The following is a 16,844-nucleotide window of genomic DNA, read 5'->3' on the forward strand; positions in this document are numbered from 1 at the left end:
GTTTCAGCTCCCATCTCCCCCCACTAGCATCCAGTTGACTCAGGTATTAGATGATTGTGTAGATAGTCCCTGATATCAGCTACTAAAACTTTGTGGCCGCTGTATTTTTCTGGTGACAGCAATTTCCTCACACACAACCCCCCCACAACATCTAGGTCCTTATGGAAGGATGGCACGCACTTGTGCAGAGATAGTTTTTTTATATATATAAAGAGTATGCTTTTGAATTATGGTGCTGGAGGAGACTCTTGAGAGTCCCATGGACTGCAAGAAGATCAAACCTATCCATTCTTAAGGAAATCAGCCCTGAGTGCTCACTGGATCGTGAAGCTGAGGCTCCAATACTTTGGCCACCTCATGTGAAGAGAAGACTCCCTGGAAAAGACCCTGATGTTGGGAAAGATGGAGGGCACAAGGATAAGGTGACGACAGAGGACGAGATGGTTGGACAGTGGTACCAGCATGAGTCTGACCAAACTGCGGGAAGCAGTGTAAGACAGAAGTGCCTGGCGTGCTCTGGTCCATGGGATCATGAAAAGTCGGACATGACTAAATGATTAAACAACAACAACAAAATAGTATCTAGTGTGTGTGTAAGTAGGGTTGCTGGTCTGAATATCTATTTTACAGGAACACAAAAATCTTCTCACATTATCCAGAAGTCTGAGTTTAAACATGTATGTCCACTGCCAGATGATTTATATTACGCTTGATGCTTTGCATGTTTGTATGGTCCATTAGGGATTTTTTTCTTGAAATATATACACACACAAACATATGCACACACGTGTCACACGTCTTTTTTGTATAAGGTTTTATTCAGATTTTTCACAATACAATAAAAAGAAACTATTCTAAACAGAAAATAATAAAAATAAAAGAACAAAACGAAAGAAGAAAAAGAGCCAGATGAATATAAAGTTCTCTCTCACATATGTCCTAACTTTGAGCAATGAAATTCATTTAAAAGATATCTCTATTATTAAAGAAATGTGTGGTTATGGTCTTCCTGTGATCAAGGTCATGTCCCACCAACTTCTAATTTATTTTGGAAAGCAGAATGGTTAACTAGCATGAATTATAGAAAGGTATGCCAAAAAACAAAGATTAAGTCAACAAAACAACATACATAAAAATCTCTCAGTCTAACCTACCTCACAGAGTTGTTGTGAAGGCAATACAGAGAGAGGAGAGACATGTATACCACCATGAACACTTGGATGGCATAGAATAGGGGTTTCCAAACTTGGGTCTCCGGCTGTTTTTGGACTACAATTCCAAACATCCATAGCTGGCAAGGCTAGTTGTCAAGGATGGTGGGAATTGTAGTCCAAAAACAGTTGGAGACCAAAGTTTGGGAATTGCTGGCATAAGGAGAAAAAGGTAAAAGCAAAGGAAATAGCATCTCCACATTGCTTCCACATAGCATTCCATTTGGACAACACCCTGGTGAAGCAGACCCCTGTAAGTAACAGTATTATAGCCTCAGCCTAATGTGTAGCAATTAGAGTGTTGTTCTAGGCGCTGGGAAACTAGGGTTCAAATCCCCATTCAGCCATGGGTCAGATGCCATTTCTCAATCTAAGCTTCTTCACAGAGTTGTTGAGAAAACAATAGCAAGAGAGGGAGAATTATGTGCTCCTTGGATGGCATAGAAGATGGAATATAATATAAAAACAAAGGAAATAGCATCTTCTTGCCACAACATAAGGTCCCTGGCTAATGGCATCTCTTTCACCTTCTCAGCTATGGTCACCCTTCTTCTTTACTAGCTTCTCTTTACTGTTCATCTCAGGCCTAAATATAATGATGTAGATTTTGGGGAGGAAGATGCAACCCAGTAAGCCAGCAGTAGAGGCCAAGATGGAGAAGATCTCCACAGCCACCATGTATTTCCCTTTGGTGCTCAGATAAGTGGGGACAAAGGACAGCCAAACACTGCAGAAGACCAGCATGCTGAAGGTAATCAACTTGGCTTCATTGAAAGTATCAGGCAACTTCCTGGCAAAGAAAGCCACAGAGAAGCTCACAATGGCCAAAAGACCCATGTAGCCGAGAATAAGGTGGAACATGATGTCGGAGCCTTCATTGCACTGCACTATGATCTGCCCATCCTGGGAGTGCAGGTCAAACTCTGGGAATGGGGGAGAGGATGCCAGCCACCCAAGACAGATGCCAGCTTGAATGAGAGAACAGAAGCTGATAAGGGATCCTGCCAGCCTCTTCCCAAGCCATTTCCTCAGGCTGTTCCCAGGCTTGGTCACCATGAATGCCAGAACCACAGTGAGGGTTTTGGCTAACACACAAGCAACAGCAATGGAGAAGACGATGCCAAAGACGGTTTGCCTCAAGACACAGGTCACCTTTGTAGGCCTGCCAATGAATAAGAAGGAGCAGACAAAGCAGAGAAGCAGAGAAGAGAGCAAGGTGCAGGTGATGCCCCAGTTGTTGGCTTTGACAATGGGAGTGTTCCAGTGCAGACCGAAGGTCCCCATCACAACAACTGTGATCAGAGAAAGCAGGAGAGCCAAGGAGGCCAGAATTGCCCCCAAGGGCTCCTCATAGGATAGGTAGCTTATTGTTTTTGGAATACATTGGTCCTGAAAGGCATTTGGATAGTGATCATCGGGGCATTTCTCACATTGATCTGCATCTAAAAGTGAGAAGCATGCTTTTAGCATTTCTTGAAGCAATAATTATTAATATTATTGGTACTGTCTATTATGCTGTACGTGGAACATATTACTCAGCTGATGAACCAAAGCCTAATTTTTCAACTAAGTGGTGGTTCATCTCTGAACATCTCAGCTGTACTAATCAATCTATTCATATTTATTTGTCATGGTTGCAGTATACAGATTGATTTCAGTGTTTCCCCCTTAAACATGTCTATCTCTGCATCCAGCCCCATGTTTTTGCATTTCTAAGCTTGTGGCTCAGTGTTTCTTTTTTACACTTTCCATAATGAAACTTGGGAGTGCATGAAACAGCCAGGTAGCCTGTCATCAGGAAAATCTATATTTGACAAGAAAGAACTGTTCCAAATGATTGAAACTGTGTGGATACAATAGAGGAGATAATTTACTATTCGTTAATAACAGAAGATGAAAATGTGTTGGCTGCAGTTTCAATGGTGAGAAAAGGGAATCTATGGCATGCAATCTTAACCATTTCCACCCAGATGTATGCCATGCTGATTTCAATGGTGCTTACTCCCATGTGGATGTAATTGCACACAAGATATGCCTGAATAGGTGTGCAAAAGGTAGGGGAGAGGAAAGGAGAATATGTGTCAATAACATAAACACATATGCTTGGCAACCGTGACAGAAAATAAGCAGACACAATAAGACTAAGACATGGATGTCTATGTTGGAGAGGAAGATGGGAATTCCAGTTGACTCGGGTTCCTTCACTTACCCTTCTGGACTGAAATCCTCCCTTTAGGGCACTGAACACAGTCATAGCAACAGATTTGCTTTCCCTGCTGGGCAAACATACTCTGTCCAGGGTGGCAGCTCTCAACACAGGTGGAAATGAGCAGCGTCTAGTGGTAATGACAAGCAAGGGATTTTGAATGGAATAAGCTTGCTTCTCTACATAAATCTTATTGTCATCTACGTCCGCTTTGAAGCAGAAAGGTCACAGGACTGAAATTAGAGGATGGCTGTCAAGCATTTGCTCCCTGGGCAAGCATCAGCCCCCCCCCCCAAAATGCTTTGTGCTGTCACTTAACCATTTGTCCAGCCCAGCACATGTCTGAATGGCAAAGAGAAGCTAGTGCCAACCTTCTCCCTCTTGATAGATTGATTCCTCATGACATAACCCAATGCTGATTTTTTTATTTAGTGTACATGACATTGCAGATTAAAATATATAATGCATGTAGGTGTTACTTACATTGCTAATATATCTAACATAGATTTTTATCTAAGATAAATACTGTTACAGACTGACAGCAGCACAAGAGAACATTCCTGCTGCTCTAACTGTTTAGACTGCTCATAATTGCCATAACTGTACAAACTGACATAACTATGCCCTTTTAAAATGTGTTTTTTATATGTCGGTTTTAATCTCTGAATATCCCTGAGACTTCTGGGTATTGGGCGGTATATAAATTCAATCAATCCATCAGTTAATTGCCTCAGACATGTGACAGCACAGGGTTTTATAACCTTCTGAGCACCAGGACTTTCCTTAGCATTTTGGATGCTTTCATCCCACACATTATGGCTCAGCATGCATGGAGTTTGGTGTCACCATCAGCCTGATGTAGACCAACATCCTGGGACAGGATATCACCAGCACTCCATCCATCAACATTAGTGACCACACACTTCAGGTGGTGGATAATTTTCTTTCTACCTAGGCTCTGCATGGCAGAGATTGTTGGCAACAACGCATTTTAGAGCACAACAGTCCCTTTTCAAGAGCTTTAAACACTTGCCAATTCCTCACTCAGAAAGACCTTGTTCTTTAATCCTGATCTCTGAATTAGCTTCAAACTAGCTCTGGATCAACAACGTAACAAAAACAGTGTTTCATCAGTGAGTACCAGAGCTTCTCTCCTCACACTTCTCCTTTGTAGCCATTTCTGTTTTTCTGGATCCCCTGATCTTCTCATTAAAGATTATGATGATGATTAAAACAAAAAAATGATCACACCCACCTGCTTGAACTTGGGATTCCATGCGATGGCACTTCCATCCACTGTGAACTCTTTTCCTGGGGGGGCCTGAGGGTCCACCCTCCCCACTCGGACTCTCTGGAAGGACTCATTGGGATATGTGACCAAGTTGAGGAGATCATAGCCACCTGCCTGCTGCCCCTTCTCATCCAAAGAGATTTCTTCCCCAGCACTGTTGTTGAAGTGGATGTTCTTCAGGAAGGAGTGAAGCTAGATTGCAAGAGAAAAAACATAACAAACCTTGGAGGCTAATATGCTCTCTCTCTTGTGTTTGCCAAGTGAACCTTTGGATTTTTACTATTACTCATCAGTATGTTATAGGACAGTAAAAGCTGCCTTACAGTGAATGAAATCATTGCTCTATATAGCTCAGTTACTGATTGTTATTGGCTCTCTAGGGTTTTAGAGTCTTTCCCATCATGATCTTGAGATGCTGGGGGTTTAACATGGGACTTTTTGAATGAAAGCAGATGCTCTGCAATTGAGCTGTAAGCCTTTCCAGTTTCAATATTATGAAACATGGCTTGGTGTGTTTTTAACTTGGCATAGATACCAGGTACTTCAAAAAAACCTCCCCTTTAACATATGCAACTCTCTTGTGCTGAGTTAAACCATTGTTCTCTGTAGCCCAGAAATGTCTACTCTGAATTGCCATAGTTCTATTCGGCATACATCTGTGGTTTCAACCCATTTTTAATACCAGAGGACATTCCTGGTCCTTGCACAGTCCCAAGTAGGAGAATCCTGGGATGGATTAATTTCAAGAGCTTTGAATGTGCAGCATGCAAAGCATGTGGCCTTTAACTGAGATCAAGTCCCTCCCGATCATAGAGCTCACCAGTGAAAATCCCCAAGGCCTCTCCTCCATGCCAGGGCTCATCTGTGAAACATATGAACAGTAATAATAACTCCTGTGCTTCTAACATTGAGGAGAGTAGTTGACAGTACCTGCCAGGGCTTAACTTTTGGCTGCATCCATTTCTCACCCAGTACTTTCTGTTTGGCTCTTGATGAATACATGCTATGGAGAGCATGAGCTACTGCATGGACGGCATTGTAGATGGTGTAACTCTGGCTGGACATTTCCATTTCAAACATGGGTCCAGAGAGTTTCTCCAGCTTCTCCCTCCCAGTGCAGGGTTCGTAAGTTGTTTCAAGAAAATCTGGGAATGAACAGAGGAATGCACCGGCCCAGAACTGCTGGATGAAATACAGATTTGGTTGCCATGGATTTATGGTCTGTAGAAAGTCCTGAAACCCTGGAACTGGATTTGAATGGTGTGTAAATGACAAAGTGCCATTGAAGGATTTTGAAGGAAATTTGCCTCTAACCAGCACTGCAGTGAAATCCCATTGAGCTGTTGTAATCCACACCTTCTCCACAGGGTATATATGGTAAACCTCGGAGGAGATTAAAACCAGTCTCAAAGCCTCTAGAGACTGATTGTCTCCGTAGACAAGAATCACATTCATTTGCCTCTGTGTGAGAGCAAACATGATTGGTCTCAATTTTTGTTGAAGTAGCTCATTAGGTAAAAAATATGTCACTTGTGGGATCACCAGTGTCCAAGAAATGCAGAGATTTTTCTGGGAAAGCCTTGGTCTGAGAGTACGAAGGAAGGTTTCTCCACTGTCATCATCTGAAACAAGGAGGCCAATCCAGTTCCACCCAAACTTCCTGAGTAGCCAGACAATGCCATCACACTGAGCTTCTTCATTGGGGACCATTTGGAAGAAGGAAGGGAAGCGCCTTTGGTCACTCAGCCCTGGATCCAAGGAGCCATAGCTGAGCTAAAGGGAAAAGATTTATATTTTTAGGAATATGAAAACCATCCATTTCTTCATAGAAAGAATACTTCATTATTGTTGTGGTTAACCACCTGGTCTTACTTTTCAGAGTATACACCCCTGGCATTATTAAGTCTCCAACTAGGAGAAGTTTCTAAGCAGGAAGCTGGATGCTCCTATGATTACATGATTTGTGGCATGGCCAGGTTTGGAAGAACCAGAGCTTGGATTATTAGTATTATGGGTTTATCCCCACCCCTGAAATCCCAATGCAAATTGAGATGGCAGTGTTGGCAACACATAGCTAGGAGGCTTTAACATAATCATGTACCCGTACCAAGTCTAACGTAGGACATATGTGTAGAAAACATAATGTAATGGGATTGAAAGCTAACCTGGATGCTTTTTGAGGTTTTCTGTGTATGTCTGTCCTTGTGGTTGTATCTATGTGTCTACATACATACCTGTGGAATCTTGTAGGTGTTTAATATATTGGCCATCTGAATGGAGTTTTGGGAGGTGAGCCCTCCAATGACGGCAATTAATCTATCTTCCCCATTACAGTGGTAATTGGGGGGATTTCGTTGTCCCATGGAAAGAAGAGCAAGAGTGTTCCAACAAGTTAGCGAAGGATTAAAAGCATTCTCATAAAATGTTGATCCCAGTGTGATGTTGGATAAGACTTTGGCATTCTTGTTGATCTCTTGCATGGCAAAGACGAAGGCAAGAACATGCTGGTAGTTTTTCGGGATCACACTGCAATGAGACAAAGAATGACTGCAAACACGACAGAAGAGAAACAACTGTGTTGAAGTTTTCATTTTGATTCATGCATGTCTTTCACTTGGATGTTTCAGCCTACAGGACAAGAACATTTCATTCAAACTAATGATACTACAGCAGTCTCCTAAGATATTATGATTAGATGTTCAGTATGTGAATGGTAGATTCAAGGAGATCCATTGTTGTGCTCTGGATAATAATAATAATAATAATAATAATAATAATAATAATAATAATTTATTATTTATACCCTGCCCATCTGGCTGAGTCTCCCCAGCCACTCTGGGTGGCTCCCAATCAAGTATTAAAAACAATACAGCGTTAAATATTAAAAACTTCCCTGAACAGGGCTGCCTTCAGATGTCTTTTAAAGATAGGATAGCTACTTATTTCCTTCACATCTGAAGGGAGGATGTTCCACAGGGTGGGCGCCACCACCGAGAAGGCCCTCTGTCTGGTTCCCTGTAACCCTACTTCTTGCAATGAGGGAACCGCCAGAAGTTCCTTGGCGCTGGATCTCAGTGTCCTGGCTGAACGATGGGGGTGGAGACGCTCCATCAGGTATACAGGACCGAGGCCGTTTAGGGCTTTAAAGGTCAGCACCAACACTTTGAATTGTGCTCGGAAACGAACTGAATGAATTGGTGACGTTGGATATTGGAAACCCAGAAACAAAAAGCAGTTAACCTGCCAAGTTCAGTCAGGCTCTATTTCTTTCCCCACTTAACTAGGTTCAACATCACCAACACAGTGGGATTTAATACTGAGTAAATCATTGCATGTTCCCAACATTCCCTTTGCCTCTTTCTTATACGCAATGTTCATGGCTTCCTCTTGTTCTGCTGCTTTGTCCATCACCTCCCTTCCATTTATGAACCATGAAGTATTCATGGGAATGTGTTCTCAATTCAACCTGGGAAACAACTCTTTAGTATACCAGTGTGCTTTAACACACAATGTCTTTTTAGCAGCCCTTGAATCTAAGCCTTATAGATATGCTTTCCTTTTTTAAAAAAACCCAAAACAACTTGGGAAGCAAAACCTTCCTCCTCTTCTTTTATTCAATGGGATTCGCTTCCCATATAATCGTCCGTGGGATTATAGGGTGTGATCACACAACCTTCCATTGGAAATTCCTTATTCCCATGTAAACATGTGTTAAGGAAAGCTCTTCTTGATCCCAAATATTTGAGAGGAAGCATCCCATTGGGCTCTGTGGAACTGCCTTTCACGCAAATACGATTTAAGCTGTAATATGGCTGCAGCCACTTACCTGGGAATAAACACCACTAACCTCAGTGGTGATTACTTCGAGTAGGTAAGCCTAGATTTGCCCTGTCAGGCTAAAAGCTGATGCATGTTTGGGGTGTGGAGCGAAGCCCATGGAACTGAACAAAGCTTACTTGCAAGAAACTTTTGGCACAGGGATGGGTTGCAACATCTATGGGTTGAAGTAGCTTGAAAACTTCAGCTGGGTTGTGGATGGGGCTCATATGGGCAAAAAGCAGAGGCAATCTAGTAGCCACACTTAAGCACTTTGGAATCCCCATGGATTTCTACAGGATTATGGCCCTGTTCCCACTGAACACAACAAAGGAACTTGTTTTCAAGTTCATGTGTCCCTACTGCTGGGCTTTGCACTTTGAGGGAAAAGGAGGGAACTGCAATTTATCAGACTCAAAATGAAAAGGTGAAATTTTGGTATCATCTAAAAGAATATCAAGTTCTAAGTAGTTCCACTTCAGTGTAGCAATACAGAAACACAACAATGAACTGCAGGGGGAGTAGAATAGCATTTCAAGCAAGTCCAAATTTTTATTGTAGGACTATGAATATGTACTTCTTAATTCTTTTCACAAGAATGAATATCCTACCTGAAAGACAACTCTGAAAAATATTGTTAACCTTGTGGTGTAGAGGGATTTGATTAGGTTGCATATGGTGCCTTAGACTGATGATGTTTATTCCTGCTAACTCAAGTGGTGGGACAAAAATCTGAATGTTCCCTGTGAAGGCTGACAGGAGAACCGAAGACAGAAGCCGATGCAGTCGTGTATTTCATCAAGTCATGAATAATCAGTGGACAGAACAGAAAAGTTCCCAATCAAAAAGTAACTACCTAAAAAGGTAAAGATAAAGGACCCCTGACAGTTAAGTACAGTCGTGAACGACTCTGGGGTTGCAGCGCTCATCTCGCTTTACTGGCCGAGGGAGCTGGCGTTTGTCCGCAGACAGTTTTTGCGGGTCATGTGGCCAGCATGACTAAGCTGCTTCTGGCGAAACCAGAGCAGCGCACGGAAACGCTGTTTACCTTTCCGCTGGAGTGGTACCTATTTATCTACCTGCACTTTGTCATGCTTTCGAACAGCTAGGTTGGCAGGAGCAGGGACCGAGCAACGGGACTGACCTTCTGATTGACAAGCCCTAGGCTCAGTGGTTTAGACCACAGCACCACCCACATCCCCAACTACTTACTGAGAACTACTTACTAAGTAACTACTTACTGAGCAGATAATGAAGAGGATTGTGGGCGCTCCATAAATTTCTGCATTTTGAAGTTTGCTAGCGTAATGGATATAAATTCACCGATGATCATGTCTGCTGGAGGACCATACAAATTGGTTTGAATTGTTTTTTCCAATCTGCAATAGCTCAAACTCTTGCTAGAAGAATAATGCATCAGCAACAGCAGGAAAAGCAGGTGGCGTGCTAACCATTCTTGGGCTGAACTGGAAGCCATCATGTTTACCTATAGTCACCAGCAGCATTTCAGTCTTGGCTGAAGTTATAAGGAAGCTTGGCTGCATGGAGGCATGTACCTGCCTCAAATCTACCTCCCTAACTGGATTCATGTAAGTTGATAGGACAGGCACCTATATAGACCACAACACAGGACCATCACATTTGGAAAGGGCTGTTTCTGTGGCTTATATTGTGCCTGGCATCTGATTTGCCATGGGACATTTAAAAGTAGTGATGCTGATCAATAATTATAAAAATTACAGGGTGAGATATTTGTTTTGCTAAGGTCCTCAAGTCTCAGAACAAGCAAAGTTATTATGCTAATGAGATTTCTGCTATAGCCCAAGATCTTCTCCCTTGTGAAGCAGTGCCTTGGACAGTGGGCATAACTTTCTGAATGGAGACAATTTGACACAAGTGCAGGGTAAAAAAGAGGCTTGTTTTCTGTGAACTGCCCTGAGACTTCTGGGTATAGGGTGGTATATACACTCAATAAATAAAAATAATAAAATAATGTACATATCCCTTCTTCTGATTCAGACCATTAGCCTTTCTATCCAATTACTGTCTACTCTGAATAGCAATTATGCTCCATGGCACATCAAAGAGGTCTTTCTCCCATGCAACTTGAGCTTTATTAACTTCAGATGTTAGTACATAATTAACTTTGTCCTTATGTAGCCAAAGCTGAGAGTGGTTGGGACAACCCAGTCAGATGGGCATCATATAAATAATAAATTATTATGATGATGATAAGCTCTGCTACTGAGCAATATCCTTTCACTGTAACCTGGGTGGTTAAACACTCCGTCATAACAGCAGACCAGATATCTCTTCTCTTCTTCTGCCTCCCTCAGATGCCATCCCACATGTGATTTTTGTCTATCCCCACAGAAGCCTAAGGATCTCTTGATATTATGGGATGGCAACTCCCATCATCTCTGGCTGCTGCCAGTGCTTGCTGGGGATGAAGGGCATTGTATTCCAACAACTTCTGGGGATGAAGCTGTGAAGAACAATGATCTGTTCCATGGACACTACTGTCCTGCTCTCTGCCTGGTTCCCTGTAATTTCACAGTGAGGGAACTGCCAGAAGGCCTTCAGAGATGGACCTCAGTGTCCACGGTGAATGATGCAGGTGAAGGCGCTGTACAAGGTCTTGAAACCCTCCAATAGTGCTGAATTGTCTTCTTCTAAAATTGCCTAAAGCTGTTGATCTTTGAATTTGCATTCCCCTGCTACCGATGGCTCATTGCTTGTTGTGAATTTGGAAACATTTGATTTTGAGGGGAAATATGTGCCTGAGAATGTTCAAAAGTTTTATATTAACTTTGTAGGCAGGGAATAGCCGCAATAAGCACTGTATCTTCCCTTCCCACATATTATTCTGAGACCTACACAGGTTGCACTGGAAGTTATAGACAGCTTTTTCTAGGGGAAGGGTTCTGGTCTAAAACTTATGTTCCCCCCTCTTTTGGAGTAGCACATTTACCACACTAAGTTCCCCTTGAAAAAGAGGAGAGATGGTGTCAGAGCTGCTTGAAGATCCTAGCTCACAGAGGATCACGCTAGCCAGCGATCATTAAGTAAAAGTCTTTATTGAATTACAGTTTCCATTCTCACGCTGCTGCGCGCAACTCTACGTCTAGTAGCTAGATCGGCGAAGCTCCGTCTGAGTCTCCGCCCCGTGTGCACCAACTTAATATCCTAGCCTTGCTCCACCTTTTCCGCCTGACTGTCCTCCTCTGGGTCCCTCTACCCCCCGGGGCTTCTTCCTTCCGGGATTCTTCTGACGCTGACCCGGACCCTCCTGCCTCCTTGCGCCGGGCTTTAGGACCTGGTTCCCTTTCGGGGCTGCTTACTGCGCCGCCTTCCTCTGCATTTGAACTTGGCGCGCGCGCCCAACCTTCCACTTTCCTCTTAACCGTTTCTTCGCTCCCCGATGGAGGTGTGGCCACTCCTGACTCATGCCCTCCCTCCTGTGGTGAGCTGCCAGCGCTTCCCCCCTGGCTCCTTTCCTCTTCCCTGCTTCCTGGCGGTGACGCTGGTCCCGATTTCCAGCTGCTCCCCCCTGAGTCCCCTCTGGCTCTATCTTCCTGGGGTGCCCCCCTAGACTCCCCCCTTGCCCTGGCCACTGGTGCTCCTTTCTGTGAATCCTCTGATTCACTGGAAAGACTAGGAGATCTCGGGTCGTCGTCATCACTCATCTTTTCTTCTGCCTCCTCCCCTTCGCTCTCTGTTTCCTCCCTTGCCCGTGCCTCTGCTCCTAAACCCCTGACATCCATCCCCCCCTCGAAGCCCCCCATTCCCCCCTCCCCTCCTTCCGGTGCTGGAGCTGGGGGCTGCTGTTGCAAAGGGACGAACGTCGGATATCGGTCGCTTCCCGTGGCGGGTCTCCATCTGAAGTCTCGCGGGTCTTCCTCCCTGCTCTCGTCGACAACGGTCACCTCCGCTTCCATCTCTGTGCCGCCGTGCTCGAAACCAGGGTCGTCCCCGAAAACGTCCATGTCCGTCTCTCCCTCACTTCCTCCTGGCGGTGTTGCTCGTCCTGGGCCTTCCAGCCACCGTCTGCGGAACTGCTCCTCTGGTCTATCGTCCCACCAATACGAGGGTTCTGATGCAGATCCCGAGGGTGACCCCTCCGGGGAACGGACGTCTTGTGTCGGGTCCTCGTCCGAGTCGAACCCCCGGAAAGTGCTGGCCGAAAGCGTGGGCGTGAAAAGCCAGTCGTCGAAAAAGTCTGCTGGCATAGGTCTATGGGGGAAGAGGGCATGAAACTCGTCTTTGAGGAGAGGTTCGTCCAAGGCGTAGCCCGGCACCCAGCTGTTCGCACTGGCCGGGGTGCCCTCCTTGGCGAGAAAGTATTCTACCCCCTCTTCCCCCCATCTGGAGTCCAAAATCTCCGTGACTTCGTTGATGCGCTCCTTCTGTGCCACTCCCGCGTGCCCTGTTCTGTCTCTGACCGGACTCGGCGCCGTTCCGGGTTCCTGGAACCTGTGCGGTGCCTTGTAGGGAGTGAGCACCGATCTGTGGAATACCGGATGCATTCTGGAACCCTCCGGAAGTGCCAGTCTGAACGCTACCGGGTTGACCTGCTCTTCGACTTGGTAGGGCCCCAGTTGTTTATGCCCTAGTTTCTTCTTGGCCAACGACCTGGCCGGCACTGTGTGGGCTGCTAACCAAACCCAGTCTCCCACGTGGAGCTCTTCGCCAACCCTTCTGTGCTTGTCCGCTTGTACCTTGTATGCGTGCTTGGCCAGCTCCAGGTGGCGCCTCAGCTGATCGTGGACTTCCTGCAGCTCCGACGCGAACGCATCTGCTGTCTGCGGCTCCCCCTCTCCCATTCTTTCCAGTCCCGGGAAGGTTCTGGGGTGCCTCCCGTTGTTGGCGAAGAACGGCGTGACCCCCGTGGACACGTGCTTCGTGTTGTTGTAGGCGAACTCGGCAAGCGGCAGGTAATCCACCCACGTCGCAGGCTGTTGATTTGCATAACATCTCAGGTACTGCTGCATGATGGCATTGACCCGCTCCGCTTGCCCGTTGGTCTGCGGGTGTCTCGCCGACGCCAGGTTGATCTTGACGTTCAGGAAGCCCATCAGCTTCTGCCAGAAATTCGAGATGAACTGCCGCCCCCGGTCGGACAGAATAGACCGTGGCAGACCGTGAACCTTGAACACGTGGTCTATGAACAGTTTGGCGGTTTGCTCCGCCGTGGCCACCTTAGCACACGGAATGAAATGCGCCATCTTGGAAAACAGGTCTACCACCACCAGCACTGCCGTCTTGCCCCTCGAGCTGGGCAGATCCGTGACAAAGCCCAGGGCCACCCTTTCCCAAGGTTCGACCGGAGTTTGCAGCGGTTCCAACAGTCCGGCCGGCGGTTTGTGCACTGGTTTGGCCCTCTGGCAGGTGTCACACCTCGCCACGTAGTCTGCGACCTCCCCTCTCATTCCAGGCCACCAGAAATCCCTGGCTACTAATTCCACCGTCTTCTCCTTGCCAAAGTGCCCGGCCGTGGGCGCGTCGTGCAGCTGCTGCAGCACCTTGGCGCGAAGGTCGTCTCCCGGCACGTAGATGGCCCCTTTACGGATGAGCAATCCATCTCGTAGCTGGAAACCGTCGGCCGCAGCCGTGCCCCTTTGCACCTCTGCCATCTTTGCTTGCGCGAAGGAGTCATCCTGCAACGCTCGTCGCACCGCCTCCAGGTCCACGGTGGCCGCGGCGCACGCCCATACTGTTGGTGCGAAGATGTGCATGGCGGCCGCTGGCGTTGCGTCCTCCAGATACTGTGGCTTACGGGAGAGGGCGTCCGCCATGATGTTAGTGTCCCCCGGGACATACTCTATGCGGAAGTCGAAGTTCGCAAAAAACTCAGCCCAATGTATCTGCCTCTGGTTTAGGAACTGTGCCGTGCGCCAGTGCTCCAGATTCTTGTGGTCCGTGCAAACCTGCACCGTGTGCTTGGCGCCGATCAGGAAGTGCCTCCACGCTTTGAACGCTGCATGAATGGCCAGCAACTCCCTGTCCCAGATGGTGTAGTTCTGCTCGGACTTGCTGAGCTTCCTGGAGTAAAACGCTGCCGGTCGCCACACCCCCTGCTGGTCCTTTTGCAGCAGGACCGCCCCCACGGCTCTGTCCGAGGCGTCTGTCTCCACCCTCATCGGCCTGCTGGGGTTGACGTGAAGCAGCTGCTCTTCCGACGCGAAGAGACGCTTGAGTGCCTGAAAGGACTGCTCCGCCTCCTCTGTCCAAACGAACTTCTTTTTCTTGGAGCTAAGCGTGTCTGTGATGGCCGCTGTCTGCATAGCGAAGCCCTTGATAAACTTGCGATAGAAGTTCGCAAAGCCGACAAACCTCTGGACCTCCTTCCGGTTGCGTGGACTCTTCCAATCCAATACCGCGCGAACCTTGGCGCTGTCCATGGCGAGCCCCTTGTCAGACAGCTTGTAGCCCAGAAAATCCACCTCCGTCACGTCAAATTGGCACTTCTCCAGCTTGGCGTAGAGCCTATGTTGCTTTAGTCTGGTCAGCACTTCCTTGACGTGTCTGTCATGCTCCTGCTGCGATTCCGAAAAGATCAGGATGTCATCTAAGAAACAGATGCACGTCTTGTAGAGAAGTCCCGCCAACACGTGATGCATGAAAGCTTGAAAAACGTGGGAGCCATTTTGCAATCCAAAGGGCATAACTCTGTATTCGTAGGTACCCAGTGGCGTGAACATGGCCGTCTTCCACTCATCTCCCTCCCGCATACGAATGAGGTTGTACGCCCCTCGCAGGTCTAACTTGGTGAACACTTTCCCCTTCCGCACCTTCGCCAGGAGGTCGTCGATTCGGGGCATGGGGAAGTCCGACGGCTTGGTCCCATTGTTTAAAATGCGATAGTCCACGACCAGTCTTTTTTGGGGCGTGTCTCGCTTTTTAACAAAGAATACTGGACTGCCCCCCGCTGCCTTGGACTCTCGGATGAAACCGCGCTCCAAATTATGATCTATGAACTGTTTGAGTTCCTGCAGCTCGTCCTCTGACATGGAATACAGTTTCCCCTTAGGCAGCGCCACCCCCGGCAGCAGGTCAATCTTGCAGTCATATGGTCTGTGAGGGGGTAGCCTGTCTGCCTCCTTCTCGCAGAAAACTTCCAAAAATTCTGCGTACTTGTGGGGAATCGCTTGCAGCGTGCCTAGCAGCAGCTGTGACTCCTCTTCCTCTCCTTCCTGCCGGGGCACGATGCAGTGTTCAGCACAAAAGGAAGAGCCGAAGATCAGCTGCCTCTGGTACCAAGCCAGCGTTGGGCTGTGCTTGTCTAGCCAACTCATTCCCAATACAATGGGCGTATCCGATAGTTGAGTGACATTGAAGCTGATGATTTCTTTGTGATTTCCAAGTCGCATCGCCGTGGGCGGCGTCTGCTTCACCACTTGCCCCCCTAGCAACTCCCTGCCATCCACCGTGACAACCTGCAGGGGCAGTGTGGCCGGCAGCAACTGTATAGCGTGTTTGTCGACAAAGTCCTGCCCTATAAAGTCCGCGTTGCTGCCCGAGTCAACTGTGATGGGCACGTCAGTGGTGATTCCATTGGGCAGCTGGAGAGATGCGGTGAGCCTCACCACTGGTTTGGGCGGGAGGGGGTTCACGGGCTGTAAAACCTCTGGGGACTGCGTCACTAACACGTCTGGCTGGGCCCCAGGGCCTCTTCCTCCAGCCAGACTGCGTCGTTTCCCTGCTGTGGTCCCCCTTGCTGCGTTGCTGCAGTCACCATTGCCGAGGCTGCAGTAAGCTTGTGGAGCCTCTGGGGACACTCTTTTGCCATATGCCCTGGCTCCTCACAGACGTAACACTTCCTGTTCCCTCTAGGAGGCTTCGCTTTCACTGCTGCCGGTGCTAGGGCTCTGGTTGCTGACTGAGCCCTTGCACCTCCAACCTCCATAGGTTCGGCTCCTCCTCCTGGCGGAGGCGTGGATTGCGCCCGCGCTGCTTCTCTGGGAAGGAAGGAGGGGCCCCTGGCTGGTTCGCGCCCTCCACGCCCTTCGTCCCTGCTCCACGGACGTCCTTCCAGCCTCACCCCCACTGCCAGTGCCCTCTGAACGACCTCCTGGGTGGTTCGGGGTCTCTCCCCCCTCGCGATCTCATCTTTAATCGAGTTGTGCAGCCCCTCCCAAAAGAGGTCTCTTACAGGAGCCGAATCTCTGTCCCATTCCAGGGCACTGACCAAGGCGAAAAAGCGGGCATGATACTGCCTGACGCTGCCCCCCCCTTGTCTCAGCCCATGCACCTCCTTCCGTGCAAGATCCACGTCAATACTTGATAAAAAACACCCATCCATCGCTTTAATAAAGGCATC

The 16,844-nt window shown here is 47.5% G+C and overlaps 1 protein-coding gene across 1 annotated transcript; it reads right to left on the bottom strand.

Annotated features, from left to right (window-relative positions):
* Positions 1 to 624: 624 nt before the first annotated feature.
* Positions 625 to 8,116, bottom strand: LOC310691564 (vomeronasal type-2 receptor 26-like; the record flags this gene model as incomplete). The annotated part of the gene is made up of 8 exons (XM_083471425.1): positions 625 to 642; positions 2,031 to 2,653; positions 3,421 to 3,547; positions 4,673 to 4,900; positions 5,639 to 5,853; positions 6,304 to 6,481; positions 6,943 to 7,234; positions 8,052 to 8,116. 8 exons carry the CDS (start codon positions 8,114 to 8,116, stop codon positions 625 to 627), a joined length of 1,746 nt encoding a protein of 581 aa, XP_083327551.1.
* Positions 8,117 to 16,844: the final 8,728 nt, after the last annotated feature.

The sequence above is a fragment of the Podarcis liolepis genome (assembly GCF_965112155.1).
Source record: "Podarcis liolepis genome assembly, chromosome: 13".
Lineage (NCBI taxonomy): Eukaryota > Metazoa > Chordata > Lepidosauria > Squamata > Lacertidae > Podarcis > Podarcis liolepis.